The sequence below is a fragment of the Pollachius pollachius genome, assembly GCF_949987615.1.
Source record: "Pollachius pollachius genome assembly, chromosome: 18".
NCBI classification, from domain to species: Eukaryota; Metazoa; Chordata; class Actinopteri; order Gadiformes; family Gadidae; genus Pollachius; species Pollachius pollachius.
Window position 1 is genome coordinate 5091680 of NC_136951.1, and position 20858 is coordinate 5112537.

General features: G+C 43.1%; 1 protein-coding gene across 1 annotated transcript in view; it reads right to left on the reverse strand.

Annotated features, from left to right (window-relative positions):
- Window positions 1–20858, reverse strand: part of cntfr (ciliary neurotrophic factor receptor) — a 63179-nt gene that overhangs the window by 27125 nt on the left and 15196 nt on the right. Inside the window, exon 3 of the mRNA XM_079756165.1 lies at window positions 2154–2235. Within this exon, the coding sequence (XP_079612291.1) occupies window positions 2154–2235 (82 nt within the window). The remainder of the gene's footprint in view (window positions 1–2153; window positions 2236–20858) is intronic.

Here is a 20858-nt window from a genome sequence, read left to right on the forward strand (position 1 = left end):
ACACACACATAACTCCATGTGTTAATACAGGGGTACACACACAGAGACAGGCGACCAAGCACATACAACTAGGACAAAACAAAACTGAGATTAATAAAATTTATCTGAATGACAACACCATCACCATATCAAGACATCACCATGACAACACAATCACCATGAAAACACCATATTCTTTATGAGAGAAACAGGTTCTCATCAGAGGATATTCACAATTTGATCGTCCCTTTTGGACCTTATGTAGCCAATTCTTACTGTTGCGCCGTGTGTCTCTGTGAGAGAGTGTTAGAGTGGAGGTAGCGCGACAGTCTTGAATTTCTGCGTGCAGGGTTTGTCTCCCAAGTGATCTGCATTTATGTGTAGCTTATAAAGTCCCAATTCTTATGTCATATGGAATACTTAATTACAAAAGGTTATGGAATTATATTTTTATGCTTATTTCAAACTTGGACTCATGTTCTCAAGGCTGGCATTTGGTTCTTATACTAATCCACTACTCCTCTGCTTCTACATCTCAGCATCTCAACATATGCTATACATTTCTTACATAGGTTGTTTTTCAAAGTGAATTCCCTAAATTATAGAATAAAGCAGGTTGGACATTGCTTTTGCATTTTTAAATCATCAACACTCTATTGGGATTGATGGCAAACAATTCTGCATTTAGCTTAGTTATTTTAGACAATATGCAGAATCTTTTCACTTATGAATTTATATGAGGCAAATCTTTCGGTAAATTTTGCCAGCACGCCTACCTAGCCTTATTATGTGCAACTGTTTTACCCCTAGCTGTTATCTGATTCTTGAACTCCTCATCGAAGTTCATTATGACTATCTGTTCCTCGTGAGTGAAATATACTGCTCTTAATCTATCCATTTTGTAAAGGTGAGTAAAATGACGCGTCAAAAGCCCATTTGACGGGAACATGCATTGAAACTAAAGGGGAAAACCTGGCTTGACAAATTCACTCGTAAGTGAGCGTCGTGGTACCATTTAACTCTGATCGCGAGTCGTGTATTTGTCGATCCAGGTTTTCCCAAGAAAGTCTGGGTATGTTCAGCACGCTTCATAATATACCCCATTGGACAGCAACACAATCACAATTGAGGAAAACAGCATCAACATGACAACACTGTCACAATGACATGTTACATGATTTGGCAAAGTACCATACGCCTTTACCATGCAAACAAAGCCTTGAACAAGATTGAATTAAGAGGGAGAGAGAGGTGGAAGAGGAGATTTATTCAGGAGGATAAGGGCAGTGAGGGATGAAAGATAAGTATAGTTGTCAATCAGGATATGGACCATAAATAACATAACATCACTACAAACAAATCCCCCCCCCCCCCCCCCCCAACACACACACACACACACACACACACACACACACACACAATCACACGCACACACACACACACACACACAGTTTGTTTGTCTTGCATTATTGAACCAATCTTAAATAATATAGAATATATTTAATGTATCATAACATGACATAATATGCTCCCCTTTTTGCCTTCTCTTACTATATCTCTGATGTTTCTCCACTGTATTCACTGATCCACACTTACCTGTATCTCTAGTGTCTACAGTATTTTTTACTGCGTCTCTACTGTATCTCTACTTTCTAGTGTATAGTGTAGTGCTTATCTCTACTGTATATCTACTGTATATATGTGTCTCTGTTGCATCTCTACTTTAATTACACTGTAGCTATATTGTGTTTCCACTCTACTGTATCTCCACTGTGTATCTACTCTATCTTTACTCTCTATTGCATCTCCACTATATCTTACTGTCACACAATTATCTCCTGTAACTACTGTGTCTCTACTGTATATCTACTCTCAAGTGTATCTCTAATGTATCTCTGTGTCTCTCCTTAATCACTTCTGTGTCTCTCCTCTGTCTCTACTGTCTACCGTATCTCCTATTCTCTAGCGAGGGTACAACCAATGACCTCGGACCTCCGACAGAGCCACCAGAGGTAGGACGACCCAAATGATCAATGAGTGATTAGTGATTACTGGTGATATTGATTACCAACCCGGATATCGGAGCAGGAAGGCAGGGATCTTAGTTGACGTTAATTAAACAGAAAGTTTATAATCAAACACAATAGAGGATAATATGATGGAGCGGAACTCACCCAGTTGGCTGCGTCTCTGAGCGTACGCCACCACCACCGCCGCCAGAACCACACAACATAGAGATGTACCAAGGTTAGCCATCTGTAGAAACACACAAACACACACACAAACACACACACACACACACACACACACACACACACACACACACACACACACACACACACACACACACACACACAGAAGACGTTAAGTCTGAGTGTTTATGGTTGACAGATAGCAGGCTGGATTTATTTGTGCATTTCCAATAACATCCTGTCACTCCTCTCTCCCTTTCTCCTCTCTGTCTCCCTGGCTCCCTCTTCCCCTCTTTCTATCTGTGTGTCCCCCTCTCTCCTCCTCTCGCTCTGGCTCCCCCTCTCCCCTTCCTCTCTTCCTGTACCCCCCTCCCTCCCTCCCTCTCTCTCACCCCCCCTCCTCCAATCTCCGCCTCTCTCTCTTTCTCGCTCTCTTCTCTCTCTGTCTCCCTCTCTCCCCCCTCTCTGCCCTTATCTCTCTCTTTCTCTCTCTCTCTCTCTCTCTCTCTCTCTTCTCTCTCTGTCTCCCTCTCTCCCCCCTCTCTGCCCTTATCTCTCTCTCTCTCTCTCTCTCTCTCTCCCTCCTGCCCTTCGCTTTACGCTCCTATTCAGAATAATCCTTCTCTAAAAGCCACCATTTTAAATTTGCCTAGACTGTTTCCTGTCCAATAAATGTATCCCCCCCTCTCACTCCCCCCCCACCTCTCTCTCTCACTTTTCATCTGACGAATGACTCCAAAGTGTAGCATGTTGCTAATGCTAATGATGACCGGTGTTAAAGGAGAAGCGTCCTGCAGACACCAACAGCATAACAAAAACACACAGAAAACCTTAGTCTCCTCTCTCTCCTCCTCTCCTTTCCTCCCCTCTCTCTCCTCCTCTCCTCCTTCGCTCCTCTCCACCCCTCCTCTCCTCTTTCTCCTCCTTTCCTCTCCTCCTCTCCTCTCCTATCCGCTTAATACTACTCTCCTTCCCTCTCCTCGCTCTATTTTGCTCCCTTCCTCTCCTCCCCTCCCCTCCTCTCCTCTTACTCCACCTCTCCTTCCCTCTCCTCTCTCTCTTTCGCTCCTTTCCTCTCCTCCCCTCCCCTCCTCTCCTCTTACTCCTCCTCTCCTTCCCTCTCCTCTCTCTCCTTCACTCCCTTCCTCTCCTCTCTCCTTCTCCTGTCCTCTCTCCTTCCTCTCCCCTCTCTCCCCTCTCTCTCCCCCCCCCCCCCCCCGACACTTCCTCTCTATGTTGTGGTTAGTGGTCTGCAGGTTGCATCGAGGGGGTCCCTGGAGACCGGCTTGAAGCGTGCTCAGAGCGGAACATGCAGAGGCTTTACAGTCCCGAGAACCATGCCAGGACCAGACGGCAGGACGCCTCAGCCCCACAGAGCGCGCTCCGTATTGAGAGACTCGCCTCTATTGGTTCTCCTCTCAATAATGCCAGTGGAACTCGTGCAGGGGATGTGTTTGTGAGTGTGTGATACTCATTAGGATCCGCTCTCTAAAATCAACTCCCCTCTTCCCACCCCTCCCTCCTTCCTCTCTATCCCTCCACCGGTTTTACCTCCATCTCCCTCCCACCCTTTCTCCCTCCATCCCCCTCAGTCACTCCCCCCCCCCCCCCCCCCCCCCCCCCTCTCCACCTCCCTTCCTTCCTCTAGTATTAAAGCGCCAGGCTAGTGGTCTCGTAGGAATATTAGCATTTAGATTGGAGACCCAGGAGGGAAACAACGCCATTACACTCTCTAAGAAATATTCCTTCTCTCCTTCCTCACGGCGTGTCTGTGTCGTCTGTCCTTGCTCGCACTAACGGGCCAATTCAGAACCGGAGAGGTTCTGGGATCAAGTCGGTGTTTGACGCTCGAGTCGTCCAAGGCGTCTGTTCTCCACCGTGTTTATAAAAATGTCGACTAATCTCAAGAACGCTTAGACACACAAACACACACATCACACCCTGAACACATTCCCAATCAGAGTGGGATGCAGACGTCTGGCTGATCGTTTTGTCTGTCTGTCTGTCCGGATATCAGTCTGTCTCCCGGTTTGCCTGTCTGCCTGACTATAGTAGTAGCAGCACTAGTAGCAAGGGGTTACGGTTACACACACATACACACACACGCGCGCGCACACACACACACACACACACACACACACACACAGACACATTATGAAAATAAGAAGTATGTGACGAAGTGTGTGTGTGTGTGTGTGTGTGTGTGTGTGTGTGTGTGTGTGTGTGTGTGTGTGTGTGTGTGTGTGTGTGTGTATGTATTCTCCACTCAGCCATCTGGTAAAACAGTGGTTGCCTCCAACCCTGTCACCTTTGACCGCTGTAAGAGAATCAAAGCTAGGAAAGCACCGCCCTGTATGTGTGTGTATGTGTGTGTGTGTGTGTGTGCACATGCGTGTGTGTCTGTATGTGTCTGTGTTTGTGTATCTGTTTCTGATTATCTCCAAAAACACCTCCACTCAGAACTCAGTCCCTTACCCCCTCTCCCTCTTTCCCCCTCTCTCTCTCCCCCTTTCTCTCTCTCTCTCTCTCTCCCTCGCTCTCTCTGAGTGTATCTGTGTCTCTGTAATGATTTCTAAAAACAAGATGTTTACCTAGTTTGTTGCACAGCCAAAATAATCTTATTTAATGCAGCTTTGCACACACAGACACACACCCACACAGTAGCTAGGTAAACATACAGAATACATTGGCCCATTCATGCTACGCACAGCCTTCTGACTGTTACTGCTACACTGGCCTGAGTTAGCCCCAGAGTTAGCCTTAGTTAGCATGAGTTAGCCTCAAAGTTAGCCTGAGTTAGCCCAATAATTTGATTGAGTAAGCCCCAGAGTTAGCATGAGCTAGCTCCAGAGTTAGCCTGAGGTTGAAGTTTCAAAATATGTAGTTGTAAATAAACGTTAACACACTGCAATTTTAAGTACTTTTCTAAGTACTTTTCCTGGCGATATCTTCCTTCAAACATGATGACATACTGAGAGTTGAGAGTTGTTGGAAGGAGGGGGCCATTTTACGACGTCAGAGAGTGTACTAACACTTTACGTGTTCCAAACGGAGTTGACCGCTCACAAAGTGTTTTGCAGAGACTGGCAAAAACATAATGTTTGACACCTGTTTTCTCTAAAATACGCTGATATCTTAGTAATAATGAGCAAACTGCATAGATTACTATGTTCACATCATATATGATGTATTAAAAGTATATCATATATTAAATACAATATATTACAAAATTACACATAGGCCTATGTTTTTTGGTTGGCTGGTTCTTTAAGCACCGTATCGACCTTTAACACCCTCGCTCTCTCTGTCTCTCTCTCTGTTCATCGGTCTCTGTTCATCTGTCTCTCACTCAATCTGTCTCCCTGTACTTTAATCTGTCTCTCTCTATTTCTGTCTCTCTCTCTTCATCTGTCTCTCTCTCTGTTAATCTGCCTGCATATAATCCTCATGATATCCATTACAGTGCCTCACCTCCTCTCTCCCTCCCTCTCTCTGTTTAATTTAATTTGAAACGCTTTATTGCCATGAAAGTTACAGAGTGATATAATCATTCTCCATGCTCACGACAAGCTGTCCTGTAGCCCGCTGCCAGCAAGCTACTTCCTCTCTAAACCAGTGAGGTCTAAATCTGTTTAGTCTAATCCATCTCAAACCAGTTCAGGCTAATCCATCTCAAAACTGTTCAGTCTCATCTATCTCAAACCAGTTAAGTCTCATCCACCTCAAACCAATTCAGTCTCATCCATCTCAAACCAGTTCAGTCTAATCCATCTCAAACCAGTTCAGTCTCATCCATCTCAAACCAGTTCAATCTAATCCATCTCAAACCAGTTCAGTCTACACCATCTTAAACCAGTTCAGTCTTATCCATCTCAAACCAGTTCAGTAACAATACAATAACAATCTATATACATCTATGCAGTCTCTCGTTCTCTCTCACACACAAAAACGCACGCACAATCTCACATACAAGTTGCCGCCACTGCAACACAAACCTAAATACATCCCATAATATAGCAAGGACAACAGGAGAGAGAGAGAGAGAGAGAGAGAGAGAGAGAGAGAGAGAGACAAACACACACACACACACACACACACACACACACACACACACACACAGATGGCTAAAATACAGACACACATGCATGCATATGAGTACCACAAACACACACGCACACACACACACACACACACACACACACACACATACAAGGAGAGGAACACATGGGAAGGGAGAATTGTGTTGTTTATCAGAATGTTGGCCAACCGTTATCAATATGTTCACAGTTTTGTTTATGTCAATATGTCGGCCAACTGTTATCAATATGTTCACAGTTCTAGATGTTCCCTGCATGGTTGAGCTAAACACGATAAAGCACGTTCTGCTCACTAAACAAACTCACTAAGGGATTTCTGCTAAAAGCATCGCTGGCACAGGAAGAATGCACTACACATACTACTCCAAGTACCGCAGTACTAAGTACCTCTGCTTTATAGACCTTGTGCATTTACATAGATGTGTTCAATTTTCTCTCTCTCTGTCACACACACATTGCTAGTCTCCACATTGTGAATGGTCATGTTATAGAGGAATCGATAACATACAGTTATAGTGTTCATCCCTTAGCCACAGCTCTGTAGATGACATGTTCACAGACATGGTCCCATACTCTTTCAGTGCAGTCATAATCAAGCCCCCCTAACCCCCTTATCAGACCCCAGCCAAATCACTCCCTCCCTCAACAAACTTCTCCCTCACTAAGCCCACTAGGGTCTTCAGAATACAGAGACTCCACAGATGGACCCAAGAAAACACTGAACAAAACCAAGAAGCAATGAATAGCTGAGAGACTAAATCAGGTGGACAGAGGTGTTTAAATATTAAAAAATAATACCTGGTTTGACCTGGTACAAAATGAATAGTATAATCACAATAAAATAATAATCACATTTTAATTCTGTTCAGACTAACACCAATAAGGAAATACCAAGGAAACTGAAAACAAATACAGCTAAATTAGAGAACGTTGAATTGATTGATTTGCAGAATATATCAGTTAAAGAATGGGATTTCATTTTATGAAATCACATTATTATTTAGGTAATTTTAAGCTATTTTCTAGTTGAAATGTTACATATTCCAACCTTTGTTTAAATTAAGAGTGTGGGAGGCTGTCCTGCAATGTGGAATAATGGGTTATAAGGACTAAATTCAATAGTGGAAACAAATGTTATCCCATAATCTAGAGGAAGCTGTGTCACTATCGCCATGGGAACGGTACCCTGCAGTCTTATTCCTCCTTTCCAAAATGTCCTCCATCAAAGTCTGATCAGATTCATGCAAAATCATTGCACAATCCACTATATGTCCAACCTTATCAGTTTAAGAAATGCCCATGCACGTCAAAAACTCGAATAAAATGTATACATGCTTCATGGGTTTTAAGAAAACTTCTGATTCCATCTGGCACAAAGGACTCTTTTAAAGATCACTGGTATGTCGTATTGGTATAATAATATTAAATATGGAAATAAAATTGGAAACGCAGCAACCAGCTATGTTAAACAGTGCAGTGTTTCTGTGAGACAGGGCTGCAATATGAGCCCAACCATCTTCAATATAAATATCTAAATGAACTGGAAGAAGTGCTACAAAGATATGTCGTCCCTGGTGTTACTCTGGCAGACACACAGGTGAAACACTTACTCTTTGCTGATGACCTTGTTCTGTTTTCCCCCTCAAAATAAGGTCTACATCAGAGCCTAGACACCCTTTGCAAATTAAGTCAGACATGGGAACTGATTTGAACTTCAAAAAATACCAAGATCTAGATATTTCAAAAATAATGGAAAACTCAGCAATATAAATCCACACTAGAAAAAAGAGAAATTCATTCAAGACATATACATGCAACCACCTACACTGGACATTTTGACTGTAAATTAACTAAACGAGAAAGCAGGAAGGGCTTTATACACGATCAAAATAAAAATTCCAATAGACATTCAAATAAGGACCAGGATCAAAGATTCAGATTCAGTTATAATTCATATTGTGTTATACTGTAATGAAGTCTGAGGTCCATCATCTAACCAAGACTTTAAAGAGGTGAAGTATAGGTCCATCATCTAACCAAGACTTTAAAGAGGTGAAGTATAGGTCTATCACCTAACCAAGACTTTTCCAAATGGGAACAGGAACCCTGCATGCAGAGTTGTATCAACATACTGGAAAAGGAACGCCGCCAACAATGGTTGCAGTGCCGAACTTGGCCGATATCCAATAATAATCAATTTCCAAAACGAGCCATCAATATATGTCAACATTTTTCTGATATTTTTTTAAGATTGCACCAATTCCACAGTCTTACCCTTTATTGGACATGACTTCATGTCACACACAACTTGTCAAAGTGGTCCAAGACCGGGACGTGCCTGGTCTCATCCTCCTGGAGCGGACTATCAATTACAGAGTCATCTGCTGACTTTAAGATGCTTTTATGTTCAAGCCTGCTCTGACACATATTTGTGTAGAGGATAAATAACGGGGTGAAAGCAAATATCCTTGTTGGAAGCCAGTAGGGGAGCAAACATGGTGAGACAGAGGTCCATTTACCCTGACTCTCTGTGTCCTGCTAGTCAAAACTTCCTGCATCCAGTTCTCAAGATGGTTAGCATTTTGTCCTTAAAGCCTACTGGTCAAAATATGGGGTTGAATTTGGATGGTGGCTATAGGCTAGGTGCATGGGATCAAATGCATGCTCACTTTTCCTTAAGATTTCTGACCTTACAGGACTTTCAAGGGTTTTCATTCATATTTCACTTGTGTAGACATATTGACCAAACGGTAGCTCTAGAGAGGAGCGCTGCTGCCCGACCGCCTCCCTAGCAGCTATACACCGCTAGACACACACACTCACTCCGGTGAATCAGCCACGAATCCAGTCTTTACCCAGGCAGCAAAAGAGCATTGAATCAACGGTGAATCAACCTCCGCATTTTCTGATGATGTCAGTGGTCTGACGTGGATAACTATAGTTATCCACGTGGATAACTATAGCTATCCACGTCAGATCACTGTAATTCCGAGTGTGGATATCTGTTGAATATTTAATAAATTGCTAACTTAGATAAATAAAAACACTTGATGTTCTGAATATTAGACAAACAAACCTCCCACAAATGAAAACACTTAAATAAACAAGTGATGTACATTTACATTGACATCTAGGGCATTTAGCAGACGCTTTTATCCAAAGCAACTTACAATAAGAACATTTGTCAGAACAATTAAGTATTTATCACATCTGATTTATTGGATAGAAGTACAAATGAAGGCAGGGCAATGTCCTCAATATTGGGAGATGGTGCTTGCAGTAAACTAGGTTCCCCTGAGGTTTGAACTCGGATCACTTGATTCAAAGTCCAGAGTGCTAACTGTACTTCATAGTCCAGAGTGCTAACTCTAAGGAATTATAAAAACAATATGAATATCATTGCACAAAACATGACCTTGAAAACATCTGGCCTATTTAAATGTTATTTTGATGTGGGCTTTGATAATATTTCCTATGGAAAAAAAAACTTTGGATTGCATTTTACTCTTCCGCCTACGCCAAATGCCGGGCCTGTTATGCTAACGTTATTCGACTTGCTGTTATTTCATTAGGATTAAATTACGCAGCGTGAATATATGTCACTAAACGTCACATCAATAAAACTTTAATACATGAACTCTATGAACATTATTTCCTCCTGACTCACGTCCGATAGATTTTCCCCGTCGTGGTGGTGCACACCACTCTCATGTTCCCACGCTACGCCACGACTTCATCCTAATACGTCTTCGCCCTTTTTTGATCCAGACACCCCGAACAGCAAATATCACAAATTTGACTTTTAAACGATTTGATTTTATGTTATGGTACATTTTAACTCGCTTACAAGCGATGATATTCTCCCTACAAAATGCAATATATCATCATTTTCCATTGACAAGTTTGTCCTAATCATCACCACAAAACATTTTAAACATGACCCAGTCAGTGCAGTCCTATCATTCCTGCAGGCAGAGAACAGATTCATTGTGCATTGTTATCGTGGTTCATTTTAATTATCATTCATTGACAGTTTTTTTTCAATGTTTTTTTAAGATGCTTTGGCAAAAGTGTTTCATCATTCATGCCAATAAAGCTAATTTAATTGAATTGAATTGGAAGAGAGAGAGAGAGAGAGAGAAAGAGAGAGAGTATTTTTCGCCATCATCTTATTCTAAGCCACACTCGTAGTAATGACATTGCTACCTAGTCATGACACAAACTGTTAGCTAGATGCCTCTTAAAACACACAAACACACATGCACACACACACAAACACACACGCACCTTGGTAAAGGATATCGGTATAAGGGTTTTATTCTGAAGAGCTTTGTCCTATAAATTAATCAATACATGAGAAAGCAGATTAAGTTATGTGTATGTGTTCCTTATCCCTGCGTGCACACAGAGTTCTCCTCCTCAACCTCTCTCTTCTTAGGTAACCATGGAGACGCCAGACTCCCCTGGTTCTGAACGTGGTGACAGAGACCGGTGGCTTGGCACCGATGACAAGAACAACAAAAACAACAAGAGCATGAGGGCAGGTGTGTGCCGCTAAGTCGACTCCAGCTAACAGCTGTGTCTCTCTCTCTGATGGAGACACAGACACAGAGAGGGAGAGAGGTAGAAGATGAGGCGGGGCTGAGTTAGAGAGCGTGCAGGACAGAAAGAGGTAAAGCGCGAAGGAGAATGAGTTATCATGAGTGAGATTGCAAAGAAAAAAACGATTTAGCATTTAGATAAACAAATCTAGTCCTAAACACAGTTCTAACTTTCTGCTTATCTCCTCCTCTACCTCCTGCTCCTGCTCTTCTTCCTCCTTTGTCATCCACAATAGTGCCAGACTGTTTTCTGTCTGATAGCACAAGTCCTGCTGTGCAATTTCATTCGATGTTCAAACTGCCTTATTTGTAGGCTGCTCCCATACCATGGAAGCTGCGGGTCTTTGGAAACCTTAAGGCGACATGAAGCTCTGCTGTAACAGCCTGACATCGTGCCGATGAGTGGAGCCGAAGGCCGCCGGCGTCCGTGATGTTCTAGTTTACATTTCTTTCATTATCAGAATAACACATTTGTTTAAACGGATTGAGACGCTTCAGAAATTTAACAGAAAACGACCAGATGATAAAAATGACAGCAGCAGTTTGGCCATTTACACACCGTGTCAACACTGCGGCCCCACAGCTTATAAACAACACCATTAACGTTGTGTTCATGCGGCCTGCATGTGTTCTTCGGGGCCTTCTCTGTGTGCGTCTTTTTTATGGTTCTTTGTGCATGCGGGTCAGTTGGGACTGTGACCAGTTCACACTGGAATCTGATACCGGCTACGTTTAAAACACAGGGTGACGAGCCAAGCAATAGAATCAGATCTGAACAAACCAGAATAGAGCATGTGTGAACCATGCGTTCACACACCACAATGTCAGAATTGTGTTTGGGGTCATTAATTAGTAATTGATCTTAATAATCGGCTACAATAACAAAGCCTAAAAAGAAACAATCTACAGACACTCTGTGAATGCCTCGATGAGCGCGCAGATTCATCTGGTTCCCAGGCTAGGAAATATGCCTCTTTAACGTCAAACTGAATTTTGCAAAGCGGATATCTTGTGTTTGTTTCGTCCCTCTGAAACAATATATTAAATGTCTCTTTTCCGAATCATTCAAATTCATCAACTTGTGGACGAAACTGTAAACATTGTCTACATGGGCCTCCTTGTTTACTTCCGTACGACAGAGCGCTGCGTGTGACGTCTTTGTTATTGTTCTCTTGCGCATGCAGGTCAGTTTGGACTGTGACCGGTTCACTCTGGAATCTTAAAAAAAAATCTATCGCAGCAATAAATCAGAATTGAGCACCGCGGCTCACAGTGTGAACGCAGCCTAAGTGGGCTCTGATCTCTGAGCCTGAAGGTTCAGACACCTCCGTACTCTAGCTGGCTGTAGGCCATAAAGCTGATATCATAGAGAAGAGGGACACCTTGTCCTCATCAACATGCTACATTAGCATGATAGTCTCTCTCTCTCTCTCTCTCTCTCTCTCTCTCTTTCTCTCTCTCTCTCTCTCTCTGAGCTGTAAATCTCCAGCGGCACAGCTGGAATTCCCCAGCTCAGAACGATCGGTCAATGTTACCTCCTCACAGGGCCTGCCTCCTAGTACTGCTAGCGTCCTAGGGCTATCACAACAGAAGACCTGCATCTTAACATTGCTAGCTTCCTAAGGCTAACACAACAGAAGACCTGCCTCCTAGCCCGGCTAGCTTCCTAAGGCTAACACAACAGAAGACCTTCCTCTCAGAACTGCTAGTTTCCTTGGGCCATCCAAATAGAAGAGCTCCCTCCCAGCAGTGTAATGTGCAGATGATGAATAAAGCTCATATTACAGCTAGGGCTAAGGAGACATGGGTGGTAGCTGCTAGCTCTTAGATAAACACCACAAGCGGAAACCAGGGCAAGCAGTGGTGCTGTTTACTTAACAACATGAATGTCTTGTCTGTTTGGACAGAACCTTTCTCTGTTGACGTGGCTCTGAATGGAACTATGATTTATCTGCCATTCGGTGGAGGGTGTTGTTGAAAATGTCTTACGCCTAACCCTGCAGTATTGGTGCCTTGCTCTTCCCTCTGAGATACACAGGGGATATAACCCCTAACACTGCAGTGACAGTAGTTTGCTCTACCCTCTGAGCTGCACTGGGATAGAACCCCTAACCATGAAGACACACACATGCACACTGGAATTATGAAACAAGGCTGATGCAGCCTCAAAATCTCAATGAGGACCTACAGCTGGTCTGCGGGAGTAGAGGCCACAGGAAACAGTAGAGGATCCTCATAACTGCTGTTAGAAAGGTTTGAAAAGCTGCTATTAACCTAAATATATCCAAAGATCGTTGGTGTCTTTCTTCTTGGATCATTTCTAATGAAAATAATTAAGATTAAACAACATGGGAAAGAATCTGTTGCTTTATCTGTTGCTCGTTTCTACAATCATTCTGTGATCATTTTGCTGAGATATCTCTCCCAAGTGTCCCTCAGGAGCAATGAAGAGATGAAAAGAGATGAATTAGTAGACATCATTCAGGCAAATTATGTTAACTGAGATATTCCTTTGATCAGAATTTGACAAATAGGATAAACAGAGGAGATCTCTGTATTCCCCATATCTCATTCATGTCTCGGTTATAGTAAAGAGAAGAACGTGAGACGAGTCTGAGACTCTCATGAGACAGATCTGAGAAGTATGAGCCCTACCCAGCATTACTGTGTCTCCTCCTTCGCCGATTTATTTCTCTCAAATGTGCAACTTAAGCAATATATGAGATGGTAACCCAAGCGAGACATATGAAAAACAATAATGAATTAAATGAATAAACTGTAAGTATCAGTGTCCATTGCAACACCCCGCCTAGTTGGCTTTTACTGGTCAGCTTTGATGACCAGCACACAGTGAGGTGATGTTGAATTTTTTTTTTTTGCACAATGATGCACAGAGCAAGTGTTTCATGCTGCCATGGCTGAAATCTCTCTGGTGTGGTGAAGGCTGTTTCAACCTGTGAACTTGATTGCTCAATGCACAACAGGTGTGCAGCCTTATCTAACCCCCCTTACACACTCCACACTGTAGTAATTACAAGAAGCCGTAAAAACCAGAATCAACACTCAACAATCCATTTAAGACGTCACCAAACATTAAAGCACTTTTATTTCCTTGTTTCAATTAAACCAACTAAAATCCTGCAGTTAATTGGAAACCTCTGTCAACACACTCGTTGTTGCCTGTGAGCATTTATTGGGCTGAGTTACTATTCATTTAGTTATTTTCCTTGACATGACATTTACCATTGCTTTTGCAGCTCATTACTTGAACACACTTGAGTAGTCACTAGTCATGTACTCAATGGTGACCAAACTCGGCATGTACATTTAATGACATGTATTCTGTGTAAGTTGTGCATACGTGATGTGAATAAACCATATATCTGGTGTATCACATTTGCATGAAGCGTTTGCCTTTAAGAGATTCTTGTAAGATGATGTGAAAGTGGTAATGAGATTTGTAACTGAGGCATAATTTGAGGAAGTGCGTCCGATTGTTGGCCTCGATTTGAGACTAGTTTGAGAGCTTGCACTACTCTCATTTTTCTTATAGTTGATCCCTGTGAGACTGAACCGTGGTAATTCCTCAGGAATATCAGTTGAGATGAAGGAAAAATGCACAAATCTCTCTTTGGTCTTGGCTCGTGCTCATTTTTAACTGGGAGATGTTAATGTGTTTTAAAGGAGATCTCGTCTTGAATCTTATGAGAGAGAGAAAGAGAGAGAGAGAGAGAGGGAGAGAGAGAGAGAGAGAGAGAGAGAGAGAGAGAGAGAGAGAGAGAGAGAGAGAGAGAGAGAGAGAGAGAGAGAAAGGAGAGAGAGAGAGGAGGAGGAGTAGAGAGAGAGGATGCTGGTCTTGCATTAAAGCCGGACTGATCCGTATGGGATATGGGATGTGATGCCTGAAAACGGAGGTCTTGAATTTCTTCTTGATTTCATTCTTAATTTTAAGATAACAGTTTGCTTAGCATTAAAATATGCATGATACAATTACAATATTGTGAAAGACATGGGTCTAGGCTACTACACAGGGGAAATCATACCCCTAAAGTCACTAGCACCACCAGGTCTAGACCCCATCAGGGAATCAAACCCCCTAAAGTCACTAGCACCACCAGGTCTAGACCCCATCAGGGAATCATACCCACTAAAGTCACCACCAGGTCTAGACCCCATCAGGGAATCATACACACTAAAGTCACCACCAGGTCTAGGCCCCATCAGGGAATCAAACCCCCTAAAGTCACTAGCGCCACCAGGTCTAGACCCCATCAGGGAATCAAACCCCCTAAAGTCACTAGCACCACCAGGTCTAGACCCCATCAGGGAATCAAACCCCCTAAAGTCACCACCAGGTCTAGACCCCATCAGGGAATCAAACCCCCTAAAGTCACTAGCACCACCAGGTCTAGACCCCATCAGGGAATCAAACCCCCTAAAGTCACCACCAGGTCTAGACCCCATCAGGGAATCAAACCCCCTAAAGTCACCACCAGGTGTAGACCCCATCAGGGGGTTCTTATGTGTGGGTATATCAATTGAGATAGAAGATCACATGGTCATTACCGCATAATGATACTGGTATCATAATGAGATGGAGAGGAGATCAGGAGACTAGAGGAAATGAGGAGGGGAGATAAGGAGACTAGAGAGAGGAGATAATAGGTAATAGGGTACTAGGGGAGTAAGGTAATATGGTAGAAGGGTAGAGGAGCAAAGGAGACTGGAGGAAAGGAGATGAAGAGGGTAGATGAGAATAGGAGACTAGGGCAGAGACAATAAGGATACTAGGCTGGAGGAGATTTGAGTAGAGGACATAAGGAGACTAGGGTAAAGAAGATAAGGAGACTGTGGTAAAGGGGATGAAGGGATGAGGATAGAGGAGATAAGGAGAATAGGGTAAAGGAGATGAAGAAACTAGGGTAGATGAGATAAGGATACGAGGATAGAGGAGTATATCCTAGATGAATGGAGGACCTGTTCTCTGAGTTGCATTTCCAGTGTGTCTGTGTGTGTGCCTGTTCATGCCGGAGAGAGAGAGAGAGAGAGAGAGAGAGAGAGAGAGAGAGGGAGCCCATGTCTTTGAAGAGGGAATATGATCCGTCTGTAACATATAGGGTCAGACTGCTCTTAATGACATCACAATTCATCTGTATACTATATCTATATATATATATATATATATATATATATATATATATATTTTTTTTTTTTCTTAGTGATGTTCACACTGCCATAGTCAGGGTGAACATCACTAAGAAATAAAATACCTTTCACTACGGTAACAACGTCAAGGTCACCTTGAGCATCTCCGGGGTGGCCACGCAACCAGACGAATAGTCATAGTGTCATTTCATTTCTAAATCATTCAGTAGACATAGAATGTATAAATACAGAGAAAGGGCTGATTAGTCAATGGAGACAAGAGAGAGGGGAGGAGAAAATATGAGGAGAACAGAGAGTAATGGAGAGGAGGGGAGATAGGAGCGAAGAAACAGAGATGGGGAGAGAGAAGAGAGGAGAGGAGGGAGAGAGAGAAAGAGAGAGAGGAAAGGAGGGAGAGAGGAGAGTAGGAGGGTTGAGAAAGGAGAGGAAGAGGAGAGGAGAGAGGAGAGAGAGGAGGGAGAGGAGTGAAAGGTGATGAGAGAGAGAGAAGAGAGGAGAGCAGAGAGAGAGAGAAGAGAGGAGAAAGGAGGGAGAGAGAGAGAGAGAGGAGAAAGGAGGGAGAGAGGAGAGGAGGAGGATTGAGAAAGGAGAGGAAGAGGAGAGGAGAGAGGAGAGAGGAGGGAGAGGAGTGAAAGGTGATGAGAGAGAGAGAAGAGAGGAGAGCAGAGAGAGAGAGAAGAGAGGAGAGAGGAGAGAGAGAGAGAGAGAGGAGAAAGGAGGGAGAGAGGAGAGGAGGAGGATTGAGAAAGGAGAGGAAGAGGAGAGGAGAGAGGAGAGAGAGGAGGGAGAGGAGTGAAAGGTGATGAGAGAGAGAGAAGAGAGGAGAGCAGAGAGAGAGAAGAGAGGAGAGAGGAGAGAGAGAGAGAGAGGAGAAAGGAGGGAGAGAGGAGAGGAGGAGGATTGAGAAAGGAGAGGAAGAGGAGAGGAGAGAGGAGGGAGAGGAGTGAAAGGTGATGAGAGAGAGAGAAGAGAGGAGAGCGGAGAGAGAGAGAAGAGAGGAGAGAGAGAGAGAGAGAGAGAGGAAAGGAGAGAGAGAGAGAGAGAGGAAAGGAGAGAGAGAGGAGGAGGAGGAGAGGGAGAGGATGCTGGTCTTGCATTAAAGCCGGACTGACCCGTTCAGGTGCGCGCACGCGTGCATGTATGTGTGTGTTTATGTGTATGTGCCCATATGTGTATGTGTGTTTATACATGTGTGTGTGTGTGTGTGTGTGTGTAGGTGTGTGTGTGTGTGTGTGTGTGTGTGTGTGTGTGTGTGTGTTGGTGTGTGTGTGTGACTCCTGTCCTGATGCATTAGTGAAACGTGATACTTTTCCTGTGAGCCCTAACCTTGAGAGAGAGGAGAGGAGAAGATAGGAAAGAGTATTTATATATATATATATATATATATATATATATATAAATAAATCTATGTATATTGATACTGTGCATGTATGAGCAAATATTTCCCTATTTCACCTGGTAGTTTAGCCTGTTTTAATGCACCTCCTTCATTAATTCTGAATTGTGTTTAGTCATTCGTTCAATAATGAATTAATGATTTGTAACTTCTGCCCGTGTTTGCTTGTGCAGTGAACTTTGAAGTAGCTAATTAAAATATTTTATAAATTATAATACCGCGTTAAATCTAGCTGACACAGCACTCTCACCTCATTCTCATTCTATTATATGCAATAATAACTCTTAACTTATTAATAAAACACTTTTATCCTCTCTCTCTGTCTCTCTCTCTCTACCTCTACCTCTCTCTTTGTCTCTACACCTCTTTCTCTCTCTCTCTCTCTCTCTCTCGCTCGCTCACTCGCTCTCTCTCTGTCTCTGTCTCTCTCTCTCTCTGTCTGTCTCTCTGCCTCTACATGCATCTCATGAGATGAAATAATGTATCTCATGTATCAATAACTACCATCTGGTGCCAATAAAATAGATAATATCATAACTACATAATGAAAGAAACAGAATTGAGTTAATAATAACCGTAAACATCTGAGCAACTAGTAGCCATAACACACTCAAAAGTATTTACATAATTACATCCACAGTTCGCCCCCTCTCTCTCTCTATTTATATATATATATATATATATATATATATATATATATATATATATATATATATATAGATATATATATATACTGTATATTGTTAACATACTGCCTAATACTGAGGCAATGCTACAGTAGTACGAAAGATTATCTCATTTGTTTCAGAACACTACATTTATTCTATTATCTGTATTCTTTCACCATTCTACAGACACAAGACTTGGCTTCTTTTAACAAAACACATTCCTCTCTCTCCCTCCCTCCCTCCCTCCCTCCCTCTCCTCCCTCTAGTTGATATGTTTAAAGTCTGTCTCCCGGCTATCAGTCTTGGCAGCATAAAGAGTGAGGAAGAGGAGAGCAGCACAGAGAAAGATACAGGAGGAGGAAGAGGAGGGACAGGAGGAGGAGCAGGAGAGAAGAGCGATAGGGGGTATAAATAGAGAGGAGTCTGTCGGACTATAAATCATTGAGCATTGGGAGGAGGTCATCCTGTTTTAATATTCATAATGGACTGTCACTGTTCAATTCTTTTGTATTCATCTTTATGTTCTTTGAATTATGCATCTGGAACCACAGCTTGCAACATGCTTACTTGGGCTAGCAACAAGCTAACCGCTACGCTGAGCTCAACTCTGGAGCCACAGGGGGGTCGGACCAAAATAATTTAAACAAAATAATAAATTGAAAATTCACAATTAAAAAACATTTAAGTTTAATGGTCGCTGTCTCAGCTTGAACTCTATGAGATTTGGCAAAATCGCACACAAACTTGTGAAGATCATTTTTCCATGTTATACGCATTGTTGTATGAGCGATGCAACGAGTGATGTTGTATGCGATGTTAATGAAATGCGTCAAGGCGTTAAACGTCCAAGATTCTTGACCCAGTCTTGGCCATCTACAACAACAGTGCCCAGATTGAGCGCCACACATCCACAGACACTGTGGCGTTGGCGTACCATCTCTCATCTGTGGACCTCTGTTTGTGACGCCCAGCGGCTCCAATGACGTTATGAAAGGAAAGGGACAGAGTTCTTTAACGTTTTAAACAAAAAATAAATAATGTGTAGCATTATTATATCGTTATTATATTCATCATGCTTAACATTGTTATTGTGTTATTGTATTATTATTGATGTTATTGTTGCTTAGTGACAATAACCCAGCTATCTAGGGTTAACACTAGCTGTTAGCTACGGTAAGAATTGGGTGCTAGCTAGGGGAAGCACTAGCTGCCAGTTGGGGTTAACATTAGCTGCTAGCTGTGGTCAGTAGCTGTTAGCTGGGGTAAGTGCTAGCTGCTAGATAGTGGTACAGCTAGCTGCTAGCTAGGGTTAGCACAAGCTGAATTGCAAGCTGGGGTTAGTGCTAGCTGCCAGCTAGGTTTGGAACTAGCTGCTAGCTAGAGTTTGGGCTAGCTGCTACGTAGAGTTGGCGCTAGCTGCTGTTGGCCTTCATTAACATCGCATACAACATGTTCCTCTCTCTCCATCAATCCTCTCCTCTGGGCTTATTATCTCCCCCCCCCCCCGTCTATCCCTATCTCTCTCACTCCACTCTCTCACCCCACTCTCTCTCTCTCTCTCCCAATCTCTCTCTACCTGTCTCTCTCAGTAGCAGACCTCTTGACATCCTTGTATTGATCACTCCATCCTCCCCCCATCTCTCCCCAGCATTCATCCACACACACACACACACACACACACACACACACACACACACACACACACACAAACACACACACACACACACACACACACACACACACACACACACACACACACACACACACACACAGTGACACATCTCTGTTTCCTCTCCCTGTGACATCATCGTCACCAAGCTACACAAATAAATGCAATCGAGGGATAAACATAACAAAGGGAATGGAACCCCTAACCACTTAGTGCCTTGCTTTACCTAATGGTCTACATAGGGAATGGACCCCCTAACCCCTTAGTGCCTTGCTTTACCTAATGGTCTACACAGGGAATGGAACCCCTAACCCTGCAGTATTAGTGCCTTGCTCAACCTTCTGTTCTGAACAGGGAATAGCACCCCTAACCCTATGATGTTGTGCCTTGCTCCATTGCTGAGCAGATGGTTATCTGAATAGACTCATCAATAAACCAGATGTCATTAGCTCATTTACTCTCACTCTCTCTCTCTCTCTCTCTCTCTCTCTCTCTCTCTCTCTCTCTCTCTCTCTCTCTCCTGTTTCAGGCCTTCTGAAGTTTCCTAATTGATCGCAATTAGAGCCGCTGTGTGTGTGTGTGTGTGTGTGTGTGTGTGTGTTTGTGTGTGTGTGTGTGTAAGTGTTTCTAAGTGAAAGAGAGGAAGGAGGTCTAAAATCAATGAACCACTACAGACAGAGAAGAGAGAGGAGAGGAAAGAGAGAGGAAGAGAGTAGTAGAGGAGAGGAAATCAGGAGAGGGGAGATGGATGAGAAAAAGACTGACAAAGAGGTTGAATGCCAGAAAAGGAGAAGGAATAACAATGAAACACACACGCACACACACACACACACACACACACACACACACACACACACACACACAGTGCATGGTGTTTGTTGGATGGGCTCAGAAATGTCCCGTGTGTTAGAGGGAGCGCTAGCATGCTAGGCCGGCTCGCAGGCTAATGATACCGCTGCTTCTAGAATCCTGTCTACAATACAACTACACTTTGCTTGACATGCAAATGTAACTGCTAGCCTCTAGCACCTTCAACAATACAACAAATCTATGCTACCGCTAGAAACTAACATCCTATTAACAAGACAAT